Consider the following 16820-nt stretch of genomic DNA (forward strand, 5'->3'; position numbering starts at 1 on the left):
AGGCCATTCAGCCCATCGAGTCTGTACCGACCCTCCAAAAGATCTATCCATGCCCACCCCCCTGATCTATCCATGTAACCTAACCAACAGATCTTTGGACACTAAAGAGCAATTTAACACGACCATTCCACCTAATGTCCACATCTTTGGACTGTAGGAGGACACTGGAGCATCCGGAGGAAACTCATGCAGGCATGGGGAGAACGTTCAAACTCCACACAAGCAGTTACCCAAGGCCGGAATTGAACCTGGGCCCCTGATGCTGTGAGGCAGCAATGCTAACCACTGTTCCCCTCCTTTTTAATGTGTGCTGGTTTGGCCCACCTGGCTACACAACTGGTTCGTGATGTCGAGCAAGGACAGCAGCATGGGTTCGATCCCTGTACAGCCCGAGGTTATTCATGAAGGCCCGGCTTTGCAACCTTGCCCCTCGCCAGAGGTGCAGCGATCCTCACCACCAGTCAGCCCGCCCCCTCAAAGGGGAAAGCAGCCTACGGCAGCTTTATCTAACCTTTATCTGCCCCTCACTCTTCAGCCAGTTGCTCTGAGGTGTTCAGAGCTCAAAGGTTCAATCTCCTGCCACCTCCCCCACCCCGACCTTTTCCTGTGCCTTGTGGGACTAATCTGGACCTCTGCTTAGCGCTTGCTCCTACAAAGGGAACCAGGTAAATACATAAATTATGCTCTCCACAGCACAGGACCTTTCAGGGCTGCACCTGAAGTGAACTCACTGGTAGCATTTTCAATAATGTGAAGGTTAAGCACACTGACTAGCTCCTGCACTGTGGTGTTTAGGAATGGTTCAGATACAAGGCAGCTTCATTTGTAGAATGCAACATGATATAAAGCTTAAAACCACAATCTGCTCTGAAGCATCAGCGGCTTGGGATGTCATTCTGCACAGATAAGGTCTGATGACGGCCACCAGCCTGCAGTATGATTGGTTGAGAAGCACGCAATGATTATGCTGATCAGCAATGACAGTTTGTCGGAGCCTTCAGCCAGCAAAAGCCTAATTAGGGCTGAAGTCGTTACCTGAACCAAATGTTCCTCCAAACAATACCAAGTTTAGCAATGAGCCGCCAACAGTTGCAGCCTTAGCACCAAGCGATGGTAATCCGTAGCATCTGGTAGAATAGGACTACAGCTCTTGTGTTTCCCCTTGCCCGTGATAGAAATGTTTTAAATTAACATTTGTTTCATTTGTTCACCCTTCACGGGAGTCCAGGAATCTAATAGCAAAACTTTTTTTTTGAGTCAAACCGCTCTGAGGAACAAACTCATGCCGACTCAGGTTCATGGGGACTTTCGGAAGCAGAAATGCACAAAGTGCAGGTTTCCAGCACTGGCCGGATTTTGTGACCTCCGCTGGGGAGGCAGCTCTGTGTCACACAGCCCAGGAACATAGTTTACCAACTTTGCACCTGTTAGCGTAAAGGGAATAAATATTGGTCTGGATTTTGATTTCAGCGACAAACAAACATTAGATAAACGAACATTAGACCAGTTTTTCATCGCACTCAAAGACTTGCCCACAGACTTTCTAGGTGCAGGAATGTGTTGTTGAAAAAACAATTTTCAGCAGCGTGGGGGTATGAAAGGGTGAGGGTTAGGGGTGTGGAGGGTGTAGGGGAGTGAAGGGGTGAGGGGATAAAGGTGTGAAGGGGTGGTGTTGTGGAGGTGGTGAGGGGGGATAGGAGTGTGGAGGGGATGGAGGTGCGAAGGGGTGAGGGGTGTGAAGGAGTGAGGGGGTGGGGGTATGAAGGGGTGAGGGGGTGGGGGTATGAAGGGGTGAGGGGGCATGGAGGTGTAACGGGAAGAGGGGGTGATGGTGAGATGGGGTGAGGGGGTGTGAAGGTGTGAGTGAGGGGGTGTGAAGTGGTGGGGTAAGGGGTGAGGAGTTGTGGGTGAGCGGCGAGGGGTTGGGGTGAGGGTGTGAATGGGGTGCGTTAGAGGGGACCTGATCATTTCAAAAATTTGAAACTTGGCCATAGCCCACCTCAAATCTGGCCGCTTCCGATTTAACAGAGGCTGGACAGAGCGACCGGAAATTCAGCCATTCAGCAGACAGATCCCTCGTTTCAGTATTATAATGAGGCAGTGCACCTTGGGCGGGATTCTGTTGACGCCGACACAGGATTCATGGAGTTCCACCGACAGCAAAACTGGTGCCGGACCTGGATGGGTTCAGTAACCGTTGAAGGCTCAACACTCACACCATGTGGAACACAATCGGTTCCAATGAGAAACGGTGTCAGATTCACCAGATTTGTGATTGACACTCAGGAGGCTGACAAGCTGCAGCCGCATATATACTCTTCACTCCCCACACACACCATCCCAGCCAACAAGATGGCAGAAACGCGCGCGACCCCACAATTTCCAGACGCCAAACTGGAGATCCTGATGGACGTGGTGGAGGAGAGGCAGGCCGCTCTGTACCCCGACCTGGGAAGGAGATTGCCACCCGTCACCATTCGCCGTGCCTGGCAGTGAGTGCCACCAACCACACTGTCCGGACACCCGTAACACTATTCCCCCCCCGCCACGCCCCTTCCCCACCACCACGCCCATTCCCCCCCCCCCCCCCCCACCCAGAGGGTGACACACTGTAGTTTTCTGTTTCCCCGCCACCAGGATAAGGCCGCCCATAACCACCGGGAGCAGGGGAAAACTGGAGGGGAACGGCCGGTCCTGGTGCCCTTCACTATGGTGAGCAGACGGCCCTAGATGTGGTCGGCCGCCCAGAGGAACTGGGGTGGAGATCGGCCGTGGGCAAGGAAGTGAGACCCTGCTTAGTTGCGATTCCCCGTCCCAGAGGGAGAGGGAGATGGTGTAGTCACTGGCTGATGTGAGACAGACCCAGAAGATGGTGGCACAGTCAATGGGTGATGAGGCGCAGTCCCAGACGGTGATGATCCACTCCCTGTGCTCCATGGCCGCCAGCATACAGACCATGGTCGAAATCGGAGCAGGCTTCCAGGACTGGCAGCGCCAGGTGGCTGAGGAGCCTCAGGGGATAGCTCCACTCGCACCCCTGTCCCATAGAGTAGCCCAGTGGATATCGGGCACCCCGAAGGAGGAGGAGGTAATTGGGCCCGTGCTGGTGACTCCCACAGGAGAGGTGCCGGGATTCACAGTACCTCGGATTGCCCCCCCCCTTCCTGTCCCTGGCGCATCTGGTGGGTAGCAGGCAGAACAGGGTGGCACCATGCCACCTGGGACACCCAGCAACAGCCGGGCCCATCTGGGTCAGTCACCCTGGAGACGGCCAACAACGGGGACTCAGGTCACAGGGCAGGAAACACAGCAGGCCGCCTCCACTCCTGCTGTACTGTCTGGGGATCCACATAGACGTAGAGCTAGTGCCCGTAAGGCCAGAAAGTTAGACACCAGTTATGTTGGCACAGGTGCAGGGCACAGTTTAGTTATAGGGACTAGGGCACATATCTGTAAATAGTTGTGCACATTAAACACCTGTTACTGTTACAATCTGCCTCGATGCTCTGTCAGGTGGGTGTGACGGTTGGGCTGGTCTGATCTCGCCAAAGAGGGGATGCAGGGAGGGGGGCAGGGGGATGTGCAGGCATTGTGGGTGGGCTGGGCCTCCCGCCCTCCCCTGTAGGGCGGCAGGTATGTCCTGGCAATCTTCGTCCTCCCCCGCATCCTCCTCGTTGGACTGGTGTTCATCCTCCTCCTTCAGCACATCGCCCCTCTGCTGCTCGATGTCATGGAGGATGCAACAGGCCACCATGATGCAAGTGTCATACTGGAGGGCCTCTCCAGAGCGGTCCAGGCATCTGAACTGCATCTTCAGGATGCCGAAGAACTGCTCTATCACACCCGTGGTCACGGTATGGGTGTATTTGTATTGGGTCTTGACGTTGGTCTGTGGCCTCCGGATAGGTGTCATCAGCCACAAATGCAGCGGATAGCCCCTGTTTCCCAGGAGCCAACCCCCCAGCCTGTGCGTACTCCCATGCCCAACCAGGTGGAACGAGCTACACAGTTGCCCCGGTTAACACTGTGGGCTCTGCTCCTGCGTGTCCCCTCATCTCTGCACCCCTGGCCCTGACGGTGGGACGTCTCTGGCCTTGGCGTCAGTCCCTAATCCCAGGGGTACTGTCGGCTGGCACTACCCTCACCAGGGGTATGCTCCATGGCCTCTGCCCGGTGCCCCAATAGGGGCTACAGTGGGCTTTGCCCTTGAGTGGCCGTGTGATGCCCCGCCGGTAGGTAGCGACTGGTTGGGTGGTGGGGGTTGTGTGGCATGGTGTGCGGGGTGGGAGCAGGGGTGTGGGTGGGGGGGGGTGTGGGTGGGGGGGGAAGGGGGACACCCATACTGTTGGTGTCAGAACCAGGGGGTAAGGTGGGTGGTCGGTGGGATGTGCAGCAAGGTGGCTGCCTTGTAGGTCGCAGCAATGATGGTCCGTACCTGGACACGGCACTATTCCCGTGGGGGGGAGGGGGTCACCCCGGCCACTCTGCCCGCTCACCCGTCACCCCCTCCTGGCGTCGGAACCGATTCTCCACCCAATCGTGTTTCCTGATTTAGGCGTCAGCCGACAGAGAATCCAGCCCCGTGTATTATATGGGTTTTTTTAGGCCTCCATGGGGCCTAACTCACCTCATTTTCTGCACCGACAAGCTCAGCTGGTGAGTGCAGGAAGATGACTCACAAATCAGGGCAGCATTTCAAAATGGCGGCCTATTGTTCCGACCCCCCACATTCCACCACGGCCTCCAGAACATCCTGCTCTCCCCACTGCGCCAAAGTACCTCCTAGAGGGTCCTCAAACCCCCACCTTTTGAGGGCAGGGAACCCGTGGATCTGATCGCTGGCATGGGCAACGTGGCACCTGGCACCTTTACATTGTCAGCCTGGCACTCTGTCAGTGCCTCAGCCAGCCTGTCAGTGCCACCCAGGTGCACTGATAGTGGCAGGTGACATTGCCAGGATGCCTGGGTGACAGTGCAAGACTGGCAGTGCCAACGTGTCTGAGTGCTAGCGGGAGTGCCAGGTACCACCCTGCCCAGCATCTGACCACTCAGAGGTCTTACCCTCCCAACCAGGTGCCATTACACCTGATTCACGTTTGTGTGAGCCTGTGCTAAATGGCACCATAGCGAGGTCTCCCAGGCAAGGCTGTTAACACCTGTGCCTCGGGAGGATCCAGCATAGGCATATTTAAATGAGCCTAATGGATCATTTAAATATGTTTATCCAGATCTCACCCAGTGAGGACAAGATCCAGATTGCAAGGTCTCACGAGAACTGGTTAGACCTTACGAGGCGCTTGGAGCGTCGCTAATCTTGCAAGATTAAACAACCTCTTTGCATCACCAATTTGGGCGTGACGAGGTCATTAAATCGCGTCTAAAGTGGTGAAAGTTTATCAGGTGCAGACAGGAGGTTACAATCAGATCAGCCAAGATCTTATTGTATGGTGGAGCAGACTCGCGGGACAGAGGGACATGCTCCTGCTCCTGCTCCTAACTTGTATGTTCCTTTTGGGACACCTGCTGGAAAGATGGTACACGCTGTGGAGATAAACAAAAATTACACATAGATTCCCAACTACGCAGAACTCCGGGCTCTCCAATTTATTGTCAAAGCAAGACCAGAAGGTGAAATATAAGAAAGAAAGGTGGGAGTAAGAGAGAGAGAGAGAGAGATAACAACAAGAAAAGTGTTTTTTTTAACAATCTCCAACAATTATCAAAATCAAACTGGATGAAACTCAATGCTTATTACAGTTAATTTTTTGAATCAGAGGAGCTGCTTGGAAATAATTATTACTTACTTAGGCTGGAAAAGACAAGCCTTACTGTTCTCTGCCAAATTAGGTGGGTATCTGGTAGATAGATGCAGCAACGATGCACGTTCCATGTATTTGAATGCAGAAACGTTGAGAAAGACAGAATTTGCAATTTCTAGGGGAGGGGGCCAACTCGGACATTTAACAGCACATGTTTGGTTGCTGGAAGTTGTTGTCTGAATTACTCTTCAATACTATTGTGTGTTGACAGCCTCACAAGCTGCTTTACCGCAGCACTTGAAGTGCCTGACACAATTGCTAGACACCAGCTATGTTCATAAGGAGTTGAATAGTCACTGCATCTTTCTGTGCCCTTAATAGTCTCTCATTTCTTTAACTAAAACTATAAGCTCACTAGGATCATAGAATCTACAGTGCAGAAGGAGGCCATTCGGCCCATCGAGTCTGCACCGGCCCTTGGAAAGAGCACCCTACCTAAGCACACACCTCCACCCCATCCCCGAAACCCAGTAGCCCCACCTAACCTTTTTGGACACTAAGGGCAATTTAGCGTGGCCAATTCACCTGACCATCACATCTTTGGACTGTGTGAGGAAACCGGAGCACGCGGAGAAGACCCTCGCAGACAAGGGGAGAACGTGCAGACTCTGCACGGACAGTGACCCAGCAGGGAATCGAACCTGAGACCCTGGAGCTGTGAAGCAACAGTGCTAACCATTGTGCTACTGTGCCGCCCCACGTTTTGCAAGGTATGATATTAATCCTAGTGGGAACTTGCTAAATATATTTGCAAACATGGATTCCTAGCTAGGGTTGTTCTTTTGTTGCATGTATAAAATGCAGATTTAGAAAATGCATTCATGAACAACAAACAACACATTCACTCTTCAGTAAATGTAAACATCGGCATAGTCCCAGAGGACCATAGGCTGCTCTGGTGAAGGACAGGATTGAGCCTTCAGGAATAACCTCGGCCGGTGCGGGAATTTAACTCATGCTGTTGGCGTCTCTGCATCACGAACCAGCCGTCCAGTCAACTGAGCTGTAAGTAAATGGATATGTATTTGGTTTGAAGGCTCGTTGGAGTTTTAAAATGTATTTGTCTACCCACCTTCACAATTATTGCAAAGATCGTTTTCACTTTGCACTGCTGATTATCCTGTTGTATGGATATTAGGTTAAAGTACCTCTCACAAATTTAATTTGACACAGTTTGGAGCTTAAAGGTAGTGCAGTATTAAACCAAGTTGAAAATGTATCCGCAGAGCCCTGGACCACTTGGATTCTGTTTAAATCTGTCCATAGTTACCTTTTAATTTGGTAAGCATGGACACTGGTCCAATGCTCTTCAAAACAAAAGTTTAACTGTTTGGAGAAAAGTGTATTCGTGGTAGAACCATATAGGTACAGAATTCTCTCCTGGGTACAAGTCAGGCGATATTATAAGATATGAATACAGCAATAAATTAGTCCTAGGGTTTCTGTCAGTGATTGAAAGGTTGCAGCAAGGTAGATAGGTCATTTCTTATTTTACCAAATTTCCGAAACCTATTATAATTTTAATAGTGTGGGTAAGACCCAGGACATTGCGTAACTGCTGTATTTTAATTACCCATCTCGGGAAAGCAGCAATATCTGAATACCATTCCACTCTTTCTAGGAAATCACACTCTGCTGTTCCCTTCATTGCATTGGTGGTTAAACTTCAAAAGTATTAAATTGGCTGTAAAGCACTTTCCGATACCCAAAGGTTGTGAAGAGCACTTTATAAATGCAACTGCTTTCTTTTTATCAGCTTCACACATTCAGAAGTGGAGCAGGGTCTATGTCTCATGTTGCTCAGGGCATTTTTGCCACATTGACTATTCTTGGACATGCTCCTTCTCAGCATATCCCAGTGCAAATAGTCTTCTCAAATGCTTCATGTTGGCTGCCTAGATATTACAGGCATTGTACCAGGATCTCCTGCAGTGAGACTTCAAAAAATAGTCCCCATTTTATCTGTCAAGTTCTGTTAATATATTTAACACAGGTTTCTAAGTTGGTGTTGGCACCATTATAAACCATTTCTGCTGGGTGCTAATTTCCATCAAGGTGGCATGCCCCATTAAGTAGGTTGATGATTGTTGGCATCACTGTTGCTTTGGCCTCTGCCACCCACTTCGCGGGACTGCTGCTGAGGGAAAATGCACATTACGATGGCAAAGGTAATTCTTCCCTTAAAGCACAGCTCATTTAAGGTAACGCAGCTGGCCGCATTGCGCTCATTTGATATTTGTACAAGCCAGTCAAATATTATTGTCAGCTTAACTGCACAACTAAACCACAACAAATGAAACAACTATTGCAGCAGTGTAAGGAAGAATCAATAACAGCTGGCTGCCTGGGTAAAGTTAGGATTTGGTCACCAGTTTGCTTTATCTGCAAATGTATTTGTTACGTATTAGATTGTATTTTTAAAATTATAATTGTGCAAACCAGTGAATATTTGTAGCATGGTGTGTAGGATGGAAGCTGACTAAGCATACTGATGCATGGTGGGAGAATCATGAAGCTATATTTTATCTTGGCCTTGGGATATGGATTCAATTCAGATAAAATAATCACCATTTACTAAATGTATCAGGAGGTTACAATCTCTGTCCTCGGTAAGAAATGTTGTGTGATGAATGGAGAAATTGTTAGATATTATATTTTATATTTATTGCAGTAATGTTATTGAAAGCCTGGGTTAAGGTATAGATTTGCTGCAGTAATATTATTAAAGAACCTAGGTTGAGGTATCCAGACTGTGTGTCTTCTAAACCTGTAATTAAGAAGTCATAAAAGGTGAAGTTATGATTGATCCTAACCGTTTACTTGTTTGTATACAGAGACATAATAGAACATTTTATAATTTCTGGAGCTTACCTGGAGAATAGATCATTTATAAGGAGCTATATTCAGTCCTAGCTAAGCAGATCATGTGACATCTTAGTGGGACAACTAAAAATGAGGTTTCAGCCTCTTGAAGATACAACACGGGACTACCTGCATGTCAAACAGCATTAGCTGCAAGTAATAGACAGAGTTAAGCGATCCCACAACCAATAACGTAATAATAATAATAATCTTTGTTGTCACAAGTAGGTTTACATTAACACTGGAGGTTCCGAGCATCACAGATGCCAGTCTTCTGCCAATTTGATTAACCCAACATGATATCAAGAAACATCTGAAGGTACTGGATACTGCAAAGAGTATAGACCCTGACAATATCCTAGCAATAATACTGAAGACCTTTGCTCTAGAAACTGCTATACCCCTAGTCAAGCTGTTGCAGTACAGCAACAGCACTGGCATCTACCCAGCAATGTGGAAAATTGCCCAGGTATGTCCTGCACATGAAAAGCAGGACAAATCCAACCCGGCCATTTACTGCCCTATCAGTCTACTCTGAATCATCAGTGAAGTCATCAACAGTGCTGTCAAGAGGTACTTGCTTAGCAATAACCTGCTCAATAACACTCAGTTTGGGTTCCGTCATTTAGCTCCTGACCTCATTAGAGCCTTGGTTTAAACATGGACAAAGAAACTGAATTCAAGAGGTGAGGTGAGAGTGACTGTCCTTGACATTGAGGCAGCATGTGACTGAGTGTCGCGTCAAGGATCCCGAGCAAAACTGAAGTCAATGGCAATCGGGGGGAGGGGGAGGGGGGGGGGGTGAGGAAACTCTATTGGCTGGAGTCAGGTCTAGCACAAAAGAGGATGATTGTGATTGTCGGAGGTCAATCATCTCAGATCCAGGACACCACTGCAGCAGTTTCTCGAGGAGTGTCGAAGGCCCAACTGTTTCAACTGCTTCATCAAAGACCATCTTAAGGTCAAAAGTGCTGATGATTGTACAATGTTGAGCGCCATTTGGCACTCTTCAGATACTGAAGCAGTCCATGTCCAAATGCATCAATATCTGGGCAAAATCCAGTTGTGGACTAACAATGGGAAGTAACATTTATGAGACGGAAGTGTCAGACAATGACCATCTCTTGCTTGACATTCCTTGACATTCAATGGCATTACGATCACCAAATAATAATAATCTCTATTATTGTCACAAGTAGGCTTACATTAATACTGCAATGAAGTTACTGTGAAAATCCCCTTGTCGTCACATTCCGGCACCTGTTCGGGTACAGAGAGGGAGAATTCAGAATGTCCAGTTCACCTAACAGCACATCTTTTGGGACTTGTGGGAGGAAACTGGAGCACCCGGAGGAAACTCTCGCAGACACAGGGAGAACGTGCAGACTCAGCGCAGTGACCCAAGCAGGATTCAAACCTGGGACCCTAGAGCTGTGAAGCAACAGTGCTACCCACTGTGCTACCATGCTGTCCAAATTCCCCACTATCAACATCCTGGGGTTACGATTGACCAGAAACTTAACTTGACTATCTACATAAATACTATGGCTACAACAGCAGGTCAGATGGTGGGAATTCTGAGAAGAGTAACTCGCTACCTGACTCCCCAAAGCTTGTTCGCCATTTACGAGGCACAACTCAGGAGTGTGATGGAGTATTCTCCACTTCCATGGATGAGTTGCAGGTCCGACATCACTCAAGAAACTTGATACAATCAAGGACAAAGCAGCCTGCTTGATTGGCATCTCGTCCACAAACATTCACTCCCTCCACCATCGATGCACAGTAGCAGCAGTGCGTATCATTAACAAAATGCACTGCAGGAACTTACTGCAAAACTCCTTAGACAACACCTTCCAAACCCAGGTAAAGAGCAGCAGAGACACGGGAACACCAACACCTGGAAATTCCCCTCCAGGCCACTCATCATCCTGCCATGGAAATATAGCGCCATACATTCCTCTTTTGTCAGGAAACAGATACTGCCCTTTCCCCACCTGCCGTCCCAGGGGCTACAGGACAATGTGGTGTCAAAAATTGGGGTAGGTGAGGTAAAGTATCAGCAATTTATAAGGAGTTGATGGATTCGGAGGGAGCCCAGATAGGGGTCGTGAAGCGTAAGTGGGAGGAAGAGTTGGCGAGGGAGGTGGAGGCTGGGATATGGGAGGAGGTGAGGAGAGTCAACACATCCTCCTCGTGTGCTAGGTTTAGCCTTATTCAGTTCAACACGGTTCACAGGGCACATATGACTATGGCCAGGATGAGCAGGTTTTTTGAAGGGGTGGAGGATAGGTGTGGGTGGTGCTTGGGTGGGCCCTAAAATCATGTCCACATGTTTTGGGCCTGTCCGAAGCTTGGGGGATTCTGGCCTACATTACGTTGAAGGTCTTGAAAGTGAAGGTGGTCGTCAGTCAGAAGTGGCGATCTTCGGAGTGTCAGAAGACTCGGGAGTCCAGGGGGCGAGAGAGGCCGATAGCTTGGCCTTTGCCCCCTGGTAGCCAGGAGATGGATCTCATTGGAATGGCGAGACTCGGGTCTGCCGAAACCGGGAGTTTGAGTGAGCGACCTAGCAGAGTTCCTCAGGCTAGAAAAAAATTAAGTTTGCTTTGAGAGGGTCTGTGGAGAGGTTTGCCAGGAGATGGCAGCCGTTCATTGACTTCTTCAAAAATAGTTAAGATGTCAGCAGTGGGAGGGCGGGTAAAAAGGAGGTAGGGGAGTTGGGGAGTGGGAGGCGGGATGGTGGGGTGTTAGGTATTTACTGGTTTTGATTATTTGCAGCCCTGTCTGCTTGTTTTGTTTTATGGTTGTGTTTGAAGTGTATATAAATGCATCAACAAAATCTTTTTCAGAGAAAATAAAATCGTGGAACACCCTCCCTAACAGCATGTGGGTGTACCTACACCACATGGGCTGCAACAGTTCAAGGGCACCACCTTTTCAAGGGCAATTAGGATTGGCATTAAATGCTGGCTTAGCCAGCAGTGCCCACAGCCCTTGAATAAACTTTTAAAAAAAATGTTGGGCAGGATTCTCCGACCCCGCGCCGGGTTGGAGAATCGCCGGGGATGCTGCGCGAATCACGCCACGCCGACCCGAAGCCGGGACGCGATTCTCTGCCATTGGGGCCGGCGTGGTCGGCGTGGCGCCGGTTGCGATTCTCCGGCCCGAGTCCCGTCGGCGCCATTCTAACCTTCTCTGGCGGGACCTTGACGTTGAAGGGTCGGGTGGCAGCCTGTGGTGTGGGGGGGGGGGGGTTCTGACCCCAGGGCCTGGCCTCCAATGCGGCCTGGCCTGCGATCGGGGAGCCACTGATCGGTGGGCCGGCCTCTCTGTCTCCCGGCCTCCTTTCTTCCGTGCCGGAGCCTGTACTCCTGTGGACAAGGGAGACCAGTGGGCGGAAATCGTGCCGGTGGGACTGCGCATGCGCGTGTTCGCGCCGGACTCACTGCGCATGTGCACATCCACCGGTGCCCATCCACGGCCGGATGAGCAGCTGGAGCGGTGTGAAACGCTCCAGCGCCCTTCTGGACCCCTGTGGGGGCCAGAATTGCTGATCCTGGGGCTGTGATGACGCTGTCGAGAAATGTGATGGCATGAACACTCAGCCTCAGGATTAGAGAATCCCGCCCAATGATTTAAAAAATCTGGGCCGGGATTCTCTCCCAACCGGAGTGAACCACTCCGGCGTCGGGCCGCCCGGAAGTTGTGGAATCCTCCGCAGTTCCGGGGGCTAGGCCGGCGCTGGAGTGGATGGCGCCTTGCCAACCGGCGATGAAGGGTCTCCGCCGGCCGCATGTGTGGGAGCACCAGCGTGTTTTGGCGCATTTGCAGAAACACTGGCGTGATTCCTGCGCATGCGCAGGGGGTTTCTCCTCTGTGCAGGCCATGGCGGAGCTTTACAGAGGCCGGCGCGGAGGGAAAGAGTGCTCCCACGGCACAGGCTCATCCACAGATCGGTGGACCCCAATTGTGGGCCAGGCCACCGTGGGGGCTCCCCTGGGGCCGGATCCCCCCGTGCCCCCCCCCCCCCCCCGAGGACCTTGCTAACCACCGTCAGAGCCAGGTCCCGCCGGTGTGGACCTTGTGTATTTCATGCCGGCGGGATTGGCCGAAAACGGGGAACTGCTCGGCCCATCGATGTCCGGAGAATTGCCGGGGGAAAGCCACTGCCAACGGCCCCGACCATCGCGACGTGATCCCCGCCCCACCAAAAAACCGGCGCCGGAGAATTCGGCAGCCGGCGTCGGAGTGTAGGGGCGGGATTCATGCCGCCCTCCCCCAGGGATTCTCCGACCCGGCAGGGGATCGGAGAATCGCGCCCCTGATATTTGCTTTAAAGACCCTTCAGGGCTCTTAGACCCTCCCTGACCTCCAACTCCCTGTCTTATTTCTGTAATCGTGTCCAGTCCCACACCCACCTGAAATGTCTGCACTCCTCCAATTTGGCCTTTTGCACATTTCTAGCGCTCCACCATTGTTGGCAGTGTCTTCTGCTGCCTAAGCTTTAGAGCTCTATTCCTAGACCTCTCCATCTCCATATTTATCTTTGTTCTTTTAAGATGCACCTGATAACATTTCCCTTTGATCAAACTTTTGGCCAGCTGTTCCATATCTTCTTATGTGACTTAGTATAAAATTTTGTTTGGTAACACTCCTCTGAAATACCTCAGAACATTTTACGCTAGAAATGTAAGTTGTTATATTCCAAACAATCTTTACAGTGGTTATATTTTGCAAAGTACACTTAAAATGTGATGAGCACTTAATGTCTTTGTTGGAATCAAGCACCCCAACTGTTGTCTGTGCTGTTAATCAAGTCTACATATATTTTTTAAGCACAAATAACAATTTTGATTATGAAAATAATCTAACTCCAAAAAAAGGATATAAATTTATATAGTGCTCTTCATGACCACAGATGTCTCAAGCTGATATACAGCTAATTAAGCACTTTCAAAGGACAGTTACTATTGTAATGTAGGAACGTGGCAGCCATTGTGTGCACAATGCCAATATTATCCCAGAAAATAGACCTATCACGTTTTGACAAAAATAAATACTAGTATTCTATTCACAAAGGAGATTGGAACTCAGTACAGGACCAGTTTCTGATGGCTATTTGATGTGACATTTATGTGTTAAATCCCAGTCCAAATGGTGGCTCAGGTTCATCTTTTGAAACTGAAGCAAGCCTTAAATTGGCATTGTGCACACAATGGCTGCCACATTCTTACATTACAACAGTGACTGTCCACTGCACTTTATATGAGGATTAATCACCCTCAGTGAGTTAAACTTCTACAGAATAAAATGGTACGGATGATTAAAAGGTTAGGTGGAGAATATTCCATATCTAGATTCATTTTTAAATTTTTTCTTGTTACAGGAAACAGCACAAAGTGGTTCAGAGAGCCTGATTAATTTGAGATGTGCGATAAAATATTTCTGAATCTTTGTCTTGCAAATTGACCAGCCTCCCCCATATGTGGTGGGCAACTCAACCAGGTAATTTTTTTTTTCAAATTAAAGACTTCATTTCTTATTATAATGTATCCTAATTCATTGTATATGAAAATCCTTGGGACCTTTAAGACATATAAGTTAAGGAGTTATACCAAAAATGAATCAATCTTCCTTGTAAAAGATTAGAACAGAACCCAGAATTTTAAGTGTACATTTATATTTTTTTCTTCTTTCATTTAACACTAAGCCAGCTCAAATGTTGTTTGTGGGTCAGGTTGAAATATTCGGGACAGAGATCACTAGAGTTTTAAATTGGGGTGTGACGGAATGATGAAGCAGAGCCAGGCCAATGGGATTGAGGTAGAGATGATAGTCTGACTGAATTTCTACTCACGGGACAAGTCGGCCATTCAGGCTCCAGAGTCTGATTTGTACCTCAATTCTATTTACTTGTATTGGCTCCATCACCTTTACCCAACAAAAATCTATCCAATCAACCTCTGAAGAAGTCATAGGAACTCTAAACGTGAACTCTTATTTCTCTTTTCACAGATGCTGCCAGACATGTTGAGTTTCCTCAGCATTTTCTGTTTGTATTTCATAATTCTATATCCCCCCCCCCCCCCCCCTCCGAAAAGTTTTAATGGTCTGGGGATTCACAGCTCTTTCATGGGGGCGCGGGGGGGAGGGTAATGGTCAGGCCTCTACGTTTCCTGATGGTGAAGATAATGTTATTGTTTGTTTTTGATTTCACTCCTGAGTAATTTGAAGAAAAGTGAAAAGGGAGGTTATCCAGGGGGCCTTAATTTAAGGCGATTAAGCAAATGGAAGGTTCGCCACCCAGGTCTTCCCCTCCAGCACACCACATTTCAACCGGGACCCGGCGATATTAGTTGCGAGAGTCTCTCGCACATTAACCCAGTCCAAACAGACAGCACAGTGGGACAGCCCCACCGAGACAGATTAAACCTCGATCAGATCATCTCCACACACCCTGATCCTGCCCCTGTCCCAACATGGCAGATCGCGGGCGGCCAGAACCCGGTAGGTGTCTGCTTTACATTTATTGTCGAGGACAGAAAGGGGTGATGGGGTGGCCTGGTGCAAATTGGGCTGGCACCTCTTGGGGATTGTGTGTGTTCGGCCAGTCTGGTGCAATGTGTTGTATGAGTTGTTCGGAATAAGGGTCAAGGTGAATAGTTCTTGCAAGTGGCTTAACACACACGCTCAGTGGACATTAATTCCAGATCCCTCTCCAAACACGCTGAGGCCCATAAATGTAACTTAACATAAAGAACATTTAAATATGTGCGCCTCTAATACGTGTGAAACGAATACATGTCTAACAACAGCATAGTGGGTTCTCTGCACTGAATTGCTTCAGACCGTCTGCAAAGTGGCTATGATCTGTCGCCAGTATTTATTTGCTTTGGTCCCACACAAATCATATACTGGCCTTTTGTTAAAAACAACCAATTGCGTTCAGTGTGTAGATTCTCAGGGATTGCCTCAACATGCTGAAGTTACAGCGGGACTGTCCCGCTTTCTAGTGACAGGAATTGGCACCGAGGTTTTGAGTTGCTTTCCCAGCGGGTTGCCTGCCCTCAGTTTTCGCGCGTTGTGAGGGGGAAGCAATAAATACAGCAGGTTCTTTATAAATGGACAATGACTGAAAACAGGCAGTGTGGGCTTATTTTCTCTCTCAAACCATTCCTATTCGGATTTACAATGTATGTGTTTGAAAAACTCAAAAACAATAATGAAGCAAAAGTTTAAGCAGCAAAATTGAATTTGTTAATCATAGGGGGTGGCATGGCGGCACAGTGGTTAGCACTACTGCCTCACAGCACCAGGGGCCCGGGTTCAATTTCAGCCTTGGCTGAGTATGGGGCGTTTGTACTTTCTCCCCGAGTCTGCCTGGGTTTCCTCCGGGTGCTCAGGTTTCCTCCCACAGTTCAAAAACGTGCAGCTTAGGTGGATTGGCCCTGCTAAATTGTCCCTTCGTGTCCAAAAGGTTAGGTTGAGTTATGGGGATAGGGTGGAGATGTGGGTTTAAGTAGGGTTTCCAAGGGCAGGTGCAGACTCGATGGGCTGAATTACTTCCTTCTGCACTGAAAGTTACATGATTCTATTTGGGTGCGAGCAGAGAAGGACAATATTGATCAGTTCATGATGGAACTGACTGTTAAACTGCTGATCGGTTTGTAACACTGCTGAGGTTGCTTTTCAACCATGGTTCAACTGTGGACTTTCTTAGCTCGGCTTCAAAACCCGCTTTTCAGATACCAGGACATCATGTTCAGACTGATACAGAGGGAGTGCTGTCCTGTAACCGAGTCCCCAGCTATAGCTTCAGGTGGACAGAAACCACCCACTTGAAGATGATCTGGGGAGTTAGTTCACTGGTATCCCGGCCAATATTTATTCCACACATCAATGGCTGAAACAGATTGTCTGATAGGGTTGCCAACCTCCTCCAGGATTGGCCTGGGGGCTCCAGAAATTGAAGATCAATCTCCAAGATGTGAAAACCTGGAGCAAAATAACCAGGACAATCAAAAATGATTTTTTGAAAGTTTCTTTGAACATTACATTGGGGCAGCAGGGTAGCATGGTGGTTAGCATAAATGCTTCACAGCTCCAGGGTCCCAGGTTCGATTCCCGGCTGGGTCACTG

General features: G+C 49.0%; 1 protein-coding gene across 4 annotated transcripts in view; it reads left to right on the top strand.

Annotated features, from left to right (window-relative positions):
• The first annotated feature begins 14149 nt into the window (after positions 1-14149).
• The window catches only part of LOC119973322 (anoctamin-2-like), a 168881-nt gene continuing 166210 nt past the window's right edge, over positions 14150-16820 (top strand). For 2 of the 4 annotated variants that reach the window (XM_038811192.1, XM_038811195.1), the window contains exon 1: positions 15026-15188. In XM_038811192.1, coding sequence (XP_038667120.1) covers positions 15161-15188 — 28 coding nt within the window. In that variant the 5' untranslated portion in view covers positions 15026-15160. Of the gene's footprint in view, positions 14187-15024; positions 15189-16820 lie in introns of those variants that run through there. The other 2 variants (XM_038811193.1, XM_038811194.1) reach the window with 2 other exon arrangements.

This window comes from Scyliorhinus canicula, chromosome 11 (assembly GCF_902713615.1).
Source record: "Scyliorhinus canicula chromosome 11, sScyCan1.1, whole genome shotgun sequence".
Taxonomy (NCBI): Eukaryota; Metazoa; Chordata; class Chondrichthyes; order Carcharhiniformes; family Scyliorhinidae; genus Scyliorhinus; species Scyliorhinus canicula.